At 30.2% G+C, this 8,737-nt stretch overlaps 1 protein-coding gene across 1 annotated transcript; it reads right to left on the bottom strand.

The window, feature by feature from the left end:
- Positions 1–2,841: 2,841 nt before the first annotated feature.
- Positions 2,842–5,855, bottom strand: LOC108324979 (protein SIEVE ELEMENT OCCLUSION B). Its single transcript, XM_017557945.2, has 7 exons — positions 5,578–5,855; positions 5,288–5,356; positions 4,785–5,194; positions 4,594–4,682; positions 4,349–4,491; positions 3,741–4,223; positions 2,842–3,661 (listed from the first exon to the last, which is right to left on the bottom strand). Exons 1-7 carry the CDS (start codon positions 5,779–5,781, stop codon positions 3,062–3,064), a joined length of 1,998 nt encoding a protein of 665 aa, XP_017413434.1. The 5' UTR covers positions 5,782–5,855; the 3' UTR covers positions 2,842–3,061.
- Positions 5,856–8,737: the final 2,882 nt, after the last annotated feature.

Here is an 8,737-nt window from a genome sequence, read left to right as displayed (position 1 = left end):
TTTCATATATATATATATATATATATATATATATATATGTGTGTGTGTGTGTGTGTGTGTGTGTGTAAAAAAAGGATGCAAAAGAAAAATAATAAATAATATAAACAATTTTCATATGAAAATATTTACACATTTGTCACTATTGCTGATTATGATTTTTCTTTTCAGTTTTTTTAATTAAAAAAATAGAATAAATCTAGCATATATTTATTTTATCACTGATTTTCGTCATTTCACAAATAAATGATGGATCAGAATAATATGGATTCAATTAAGTTTACTAAGTCGATTTTTCTTTTCACGAAACGTAGTAATAAAAAAGGTCAATAGATATATGTTGTATTAATAATATAGTTAAAAAAAATACTAATTATACTTTTATTCTATGGAGCTACTCATTTTTATGGTGAGGACTTGAAATGCTATAACTTTCATGTTAATGACAGGTACAAACTTTTTTTCTATTTCTTTTTTCAAGAGAATCTAGTTGGTAGAAGGTGATACACAGTTTCCAATCAATTAAAATTTAGTTTCAAGTTTTTCTTACTTCAAATCATTTTTAAATTTCGTGTATTTTCAATATTTTTTATTATCTTAGAATTGTTATTATTGCCTCGTAAACAAACGACTATCGGATAAGATAACGTATTATTAAACTAAAAAAATCTTCAAATTATTTTAAAATATCCCGCGTATTTTGAAATTGATTTTTAACTTTTGAATGGTTGAATTTTAAGATTTGTTATGAATACAAACCGTGTTGTATTATTTTTGTTTAATTATTGGTTTGTTTCAGGTGTTATATACATGTTTCGTTTGATAATTAAAATTGTTGCCGTAAAAGGGTTAAATATGTTTTTAGTTCCTAAACTATTCAGAGATTTTGTTTTTAGTCATTCTTTTAAATATTTTAGTCCTCTTTTTTCAAAAAAACTTTAATTTTTGGTCCTCCAAAACTAACAGCATGTACCTTATTTTGAATGAAAAAGGACTAAAAACAAATTCATTTCATAATTTAGGGACTAAAAACATATTTCACCCATAGCAAAAACATGTTGTATTAGAGGTATAAAACTTGTTTGTATAGATAAAAAATAAAAAATGGAGTTAAAACTATTTTATGAATTTATTGATTTTCTAAAATTAATAGTTTTGTCGCTTAAGTAACAATTTTTTACTAAAATATAATACTCCCAAATTAAGTGAAAATTAAGTGAAAAAGATTTCGCATGAATTTGTTCCTTCAATAAAAAGTATCACTTAAACATAGAGATGACACTTAAATGATATACAATGCGAGAAATTTATCAACCAAATTATGTGAGTTATCCTTTAAACAATATATTTACTATTCAACTTTCATTCATATTTGTCTAAATTTTATTATTTAAAATTAATTTTTTCCATGACAGGTTAATTTAAGTTGAATATTTTCATAATATCGATATGCAACATGTGATGAATGAATATTGGATGATAATGAAAGATGTTTTGATGTTCTTGGTATTATTAAACTAAATATGATATATTATGTAGGTAGTATTGAGGGAAGTACTAGTGGGTTGATAACATATAATATAATATGAATGTTATTAAGAGATTTGATTAAATTTTGAGTTTTATTAAGACAGTAAGTTATACAGGCAAAGATATTATTTAGTGAGAATTTATTAAAATTTATAACTTGAACATTGGTTAATACTCAATAAAATATATAAAGATTTATTTTATCATATAAGATTATTATTATTATTATTATTATTATTATATATATAAATAAATGATCATGATATGTTAACAATTTTTGTAACAACTTTTTGATAATAGATTCTGTATCATTATTTTATTAACTCGTATATTTAAAACGAACTAATCATAAACTATCACATAGGTATTGTTAAAAGTTTTAAAAATAAAAAATTGTTAAAAATACATTTTCCACGTATATAAATGAAAATAGAAAGCCACATCTAAGTTCATATGTTTGATAAATGTTTGTCTCTAAATTCAAGTTTAATATCAATCTTTTACGACCAATCCATCATTATATATAGGCTTAAATGCTTACTTTGTCTCCATGTTAAGAGGTGAATTTCTCTTTAGTACTCGGTTTTAAAATTGAAGACATTGGATACCTATGTTATGAGAAGTATATGAATAAGGTCCACAAAGAAAGGACAAGTTCAACAAATCATCAAAAAAAAAAACTGAATAAGAGAAAAAAAAAGCTAGACAGTAGAAGAGAGAGGAGAAAAAGTACGGACATATCAGCATCGACTTAATGTCGTTGTTGTCAACTTAACAGACAATACCTTATTCATACATTTTTCATAACATAGGATCATTTTTAAAACAGATACTAAACAGAAATTCAAATCGGACGAAATAAGCATTTAAGCCTTATATATAATATTAACGGAATGAATAATATTTTGTACTTGTGAATATGCATATATTAACATTATTTTTCTTATATGCTTAAATCGATAATTTGTTCATTCTTATATTATGTTGGTGTCGTATTATTCTATTATAATCTTATTTTAACATCAGAAATACATACGTTAATAAAACTAAGTATCTAAACATATGTATACTTTTTTTTATGTCATATTTATTTTATTGCATAACGCAATGTAAATATATGAAATAAGTAACCAAGACGAGATAATATATATTTCGTATGTTTAATTAAACTTAAAATGGACGTTAGAGATTGTGCTTTGGGTGTAATTCGAACCAATCAAAAAAGTTTTTCCCATCAATAAAAAAACAAGTAGAAATTAAGTATTGATGCTACAAAGTAATAAGAAACTAACTAAATAGAAATGTAAATGTGGATTAAAAAAAAAGCGTAATTTATAACTTTATTGAAAAAAGAAATTCGACTACAGAGAGACAGAGAAAAGAGAGTCTTATTCTAGCTTTGTCTACCCATTGAAGGGGTAAACCAGGTCGGCGTATAGTATAGTATATCACACGATGCATAGTAAGCAAAGAAAAATGGGAGCAGAACTTGGAAGTTGAAGAAAGAAGAAAAACGAAACTGAGGCAGTTGTAGTTAACAATTCAAAGCATCATCACGATGGCAGCACTTGTAGTTAACAGAAGAGACCTCCATGACTCGGCCACAGGTGGGGTTGGGGCATGTGATGGTAGCTATGACACTTGAAGTTGAAGTGTAGTCCTCGCATGGTTGAATGGCAGATATCTCTTTTTCCTTGGCGTCGTAGTACTCCTTGAAGGCAATGTCAAATCCTTCTCTCTCAAACACTTTACCTTTCCAGTTTTGAAACTCCGCCACGGTCTGGTATACAGCCTGCCCATGGCAAAGGTGCTTAATGTTATGCCCTTTGCTCAGAATGGCCCATCCCTGTGGGTCTCGTTTCAGGCAGAATAAGCACTTCACAATTTTTTGAATCTCGCAGTCCACGGCCTCTTGGTGTTTCTTGTTCTGCTTCTTCCTTTCCACGCCAATCCAGAAACTCGGAACACTGTTGTTCGGTTCACTCTTCCCCTTCCCCAGTTGATAGTACTCTATTATGATATCCGCACGCTGGATACTCTCGTTCATTTTTATCCTAGATAGTTCGTGTGTGAAGTTTTGGATCCATGCACTGTTGCTACCTCCATAGATAAAGATGTATCTGTTCTCCTTCACCTGATTCACATCGCAAGTTAAATAAGAAATGCTTCTTTTAATCCCATTTTACCGACATAAATTGAAAAATGTAAGGTACCTGCAGTCCCGGTGTTGCTTTTAAGATTAAATCCCAAAGCCACTTCCATTTTAGAGTGAGTTCTTCACCATCAATTTTCCTGAAAGGGAAGGCTTCTATCCCCCATTCAAATATCACTTCCAGGGCGTTTTCATTCATTATGGTACCTCTGGGGCTCAACAACGGGGCAATTGGCTGAATATCAAAATTCAACCTTTCTCTGTCCTTTATTATCTTCAACCCTGGTAACTCGTACAAGTATTCCACCACGTAAAGTTTGATGCCACTCTTCAAAGCTTTGAACTGTTCCCTACTGCCCTCGTTCCACTCCTCCACAATGGGGATCCACAAAATCTTAAATTCTTCTTTCTTAAAACCTTTTGCTTCTTTTGGATCCTCTTGCAGTCTGTCGTACATTGAATTCAAAAGCGAAATTTCATCTTCAACGCTGTCCAGACCCGAGATGAAGAGCAACACGTGTTTCTGCCTGAACACTTCAATGCCCTGTTTGTGGCATAAAAAAAATAAAAAACACAACATGATCACTCAACTCGGTCTCTCTCCATCCATAATTAGGTTGCAACAATACCCAGTTAATACTTTTATTGCAACAAAAGTAACGAACTAACCTTTGTAACTAGGTTGCTCCCTTGAAATATCTTGGGATTCTCGGACCCCTTTTTTTGAGGGTAGATCAGAGCCTTCAAAAAGTCTACAATATCTTTAGGCCTGTCATAGATGTTCCTGATGATAACGTAATCTCGTACATTGCCTGAACAAATAAAGACAAACTCTTATTATACCGTTATGACAACCTTAAACAGTCTCCAAACTCCATAGGATTTAAAGAACAGGAAACAAATAATTTATCAACCTATTTGCACACTGCAATTTCCAAGATGCGTTGTCAATTTCTCAACAGCAACGGAAAGCCTGAATTTGTATTCTGATAACTTATAGCTCCTGACCAAGACAAACAACGTAAGTTATACAATAAGATCAATGTTTTTCAGTTCGAGTCCTGAGTTAAAAACTTGGATATGAGTTGAATAGATGAAAACTTACGATACACCGACAAGGTTGCCAGTGGAAGCAACAGCGGCAGCAATTGTCCAGTATACAACAACAAGGATGGCCTGAAAGGCTTCTGTCAAGTCAGGCACGTCCTCTGGATCATAACCATCAGCAGCATACCTTGCCCACTCTTTGATTTGCTGAAACGCTGTCACTATGTACGTGACAAGTTCGGCAACAGCAGACACATTCCTGCTCTGAACTTGATTCAGCTGCCTCAACGAGTTTCCAAGCACATCGTTTGTTTGAAACTGAGAAAGGTGCACGAAACTCCCGTACTCCAAAGACAGAGCAGCTATTGCTATCAACGCTTTCGCATCCCAGGAGTAGCATTTCAGATGTTGAAGTATCCACATTGTTGTCTGGTGTACGCAGTGCGCAGCAGCACGTGTGGATATCATCTGTGTCACCGCTTGTATGTAAGTGTCAAATTAAATACTAACAACGCCTATTACATTTAGATGATCTACCATAACATGTGCATAAAAATTAACCTGGCAAGAAATCAGCTTCAGTGTAACGAATTCTGGTTTGGAACTGCTTGCGGAAATCAGAGATTGGCTCTGTAAAACAATTAAAAAGTTGAAAGTTAGCCACTCCATATAGCTTTTCTAAATTACTATTTTGTAACAACTCCCTGCGGTGCATTATGTTCTAAAAAAATATAAGGGACATTAAATTAAAAATTTGTAATAATAATCAACGATGCTAATTGTATTATTGAAAAACAGAATATGATGAACATTAGAAATTAAAAATAGTGGACAAAATGGATGGGAATTACCCGAAGGACAATGTTGGAGACAAGGCTGTAAAGTTTATCTGTGTCGCAAATTTCATCGTCATTGAGGTGGGCTAGATAAACAATGTCTAGGATCTGATCGTCAGTAAGATCAAATGGATTGGGCAAAGAGGCACGATGTTGGATGGAAGCTGTACCACTTTGAGGAATCAAAGCGGTAGTTGAAGTTCCATTAGACAATGCCATGGTGATTCAACGTGGAAATAGTATCCTCTTGTGTCGGTTTGTATTATGCTTTGCTCTGGCTTTGGTGGTGATGAGATTGCGAACTTATATATAGGGTGGAGTGCGTGTGAGTTTAAACTTGGCACAGTTACTTCCTTAAGCACAGAGATGTCTCAACTCAAGAAAAGAAAAGGGACAGAAAAAGAGACAGAGACAGAATAATATGCAAAGTAGCTTCTGATACGGTGGTTTCTAAACGTGAAGCATGCTGCAGCAATGTGGAGTTCACAACATGCCCCTGCACCTTTCTGAAGCTATCTCAATTAACTGTGACGTCACAAGACTAAGGATATAATTGGGATTTTGTAGAAACTGCAGGGAATTTATTTATTTTTCTTGTGTCTCAAGTTAATACAGCCAAACTTTTGCTTTTGAGAAAGATACACGATGATATGCCAACAAAAAAGTGCTATATATTTCCAGCTATGATAAAATGTTATGTCCATTTTATATTGTTGCTTATTTCCGATAAAAGATATATTCAAGAAGTATAAGGTGTTTATATGAAATTCTTATCAGTTCACATGTGATTTTTACGGGTAACATTTTTTTTTATTTACACTCATAATTTTGAAAATTTTATTACAGTTTTTATAGCAAACTGTGGATTACAACTTTATTATTTCGCTATATGTTTTTTTTTTGTGATAGTTATTATCATCCTCATAAACAAAAATGGTAAAAAAAACATTGATACAAAGTTATGTTTTTTTTTTTTACAGGAATCAACATATAACTATTAGAAAAATATAAATTGGAATATAAAATATTAGGTTGGATAGGAAAAATTAAAAATATAGTTAAAAAAGTAAATATATTTTAAAGCATTTTTACAATTATTTTATCTGAAGTATAACTTTATTTCTATAACATCACTTATTGGTGTAAAACTTGGTATTATACATCTTCAAAATGAAACTCCAAATAAAATAAATTAATTATATTATGAAATACTAAAATAACTGTATTTATTATAATCAAATGTATCATATTTAAATTCGTTAATGTGAAATAATAATGAAAATGTTAGTTATTAAGTGGAATCTATATCCTCTTTTGATTCTTAACAACAAAATATCATAGATTTTAAAGAATAATAACATGGTCACAAAGTCTAATATAATAATATGATGCGTTTCAAAGAAAAACATTGTTAAAAGCCTAATAAATAATTGGGTTCGTTAAACATGTTGAATTAGTAAGGGGTCGTTAAAAAAATCCTTTTTAATTATAAGTTTATATATTAATTTCTTATTGTGAATTTTTATTGGATGTTATATTGTTAGTTAGTTCAAACTCCTATTGATCTAACAAGGAATCGAGTATGGGGTCAATATGCTAATTATTAATATATCATTTAGAATCTTAGCCCAAAAAATGACAAACTACTTGTAGTAACTAAAATAATAGCATAAATTGATACGAAAGTACAGAAAAAACTACTCCAAGTCCATAAAATGTATTGAGCTCCTTTTAGCTAGAATATATCTAAAACTTTGACAAGTTTAAACATTGAAGATTAAATTTACCTACAGAAAGCTATGTACCATGCACTTTTGGATCAATTCGTTACCAAGAAGACAGTAGTATTAGTAGCAAGCATGGAAGGGGTAAAAAAGTAAAGGTACCAATGGTCCCATACAGAATAGAACATAGACAAAGACAATGCTTTGCCAAAAACAATAATGGTTACAGACATGAGAGTTGGAAATAAAAGCTTAAACGTTACATGCAAGATTTATCTTTGTTCTCTTTCTCGTAACCTTTGTTTCTCTTTGTTATAATTCAGTCAAACATTAATATTTCTATAACAAGTTTCTTCCTTATCGTTGTTTAGTGTCCTTTAAGTTTGTTTCTTGCTTTTCTACTTTGTTTCTTTCGTATATTCTGTGTAGTTGTTAATCTTTGTGAAAAATATACGTCACATTAAAAAAAAAAAAAATAGGGCTAACTTGCTATATTATAATGTCACAAAGTTAAAGAGTACTCAACGGCAAGAATTGTGAGAGATTCGTAGCCAATATGTGAAATCATAAATATCTTATTAAAGCATGTTGAAATCATTTTGTAAATGGATCTTGAGTTGCTTCTTGAAGAAAAAGTTATACCATGCTGTCGGTATCCTCTAATTTCATTTTCTTGATGTATTTAAGTTGTTAAGATGGAGTGTACTGTTTTTATTACTTTAGTATTTACAAAATATATAGAGAGAGAGAAAGAAAAAACTTTTTTTTTCTTTTAGTCATAGACTACCAATATATATCTATACACCCAACTAATTAAGGTAAAAAAAAATATCATTTCTACCAATATTCATCTAATGTTCATAATTACATTAATCAAATAATGTTTATAATTATTATATCATCACCAACTCTGTCTAGATGTACTCAGTCCTGATGATATAAAGACATGTTATGATGGTCTGATCAACTACATATCGATTAAAACAACTTCTATGACAAGTATTGACTACATTGATCATATTAACATCAAGATAAAATTATCATTAATATAATTGGTTAATTAATGATTAATCATAGTAACTAGTCATGTGGACGAGATCCATTGAGATAAAAAAAACATGTAAAATGTGTATAAACATCTTAAGGTAAATATGGGATGTATTCATTATTATAATATTTACTGCTATCACACACTTAACTACTTTGAATGTCAAAATATATTCTACATGCATACACTCCTTTTTGTCATGAGAAGACTAAACCTACAACATTTCGACTTTTATATATATAAAAACTTGTTTATTTTGTATTTCTTTTTTACAATATTTTATAAAAAAATTAACCATTTTATTTTATTTGGTATTTCTTTCTTAAAATTACTATCATCTAAACAATAAAAAATAAATAAACTTGTTTATTTTTTTAATTTCACCAATTTAAAAATTCTATTT

The sequence above is a fragment of the Vigna angularis genome, chromosome 3, assembly GCF_016808095.1.
Source record: "Vigna angularis cultivar LongXiaoDou No.4 chromosome 3, ASM1680809v1, whole genome shotgun sequence".
NCBI lineage: Eukaryota > Viridiplantae > Streptophyta > Magnoliopsida > Fabales > Fabaceae > Vigna > Vigna angularis.
Note: the sequence above shows the minus strand (reverse complement) of the source record. Positions and strands in the feature narration are given on the sequence as shown.

Bases quoted from the DNA above. Each gene is read 5' to 3' on its own strand.
- LOC108324979 (XM_017557945.2), bottom strand. From the start codon at position 5,781: ATGGCATTGTCTAATGGAACTTCAACTACCGCTTTGATTCCTCAAAGT. The intron at 5,357-5,577 runs GTAATTCCCATC...ATTGTTTTACAG, and splicing joins TCTCCAACATTGTCCTTCGG to AGCCAATCTCTGATTTCCGC. The intron at 5,195-5,287 runs GTTAATTTTTAT...GCGGTGACACAG, and splicing joins TGAAGCTGATTTCTTGCCAG to ATGATATCCACACGTGCTGC.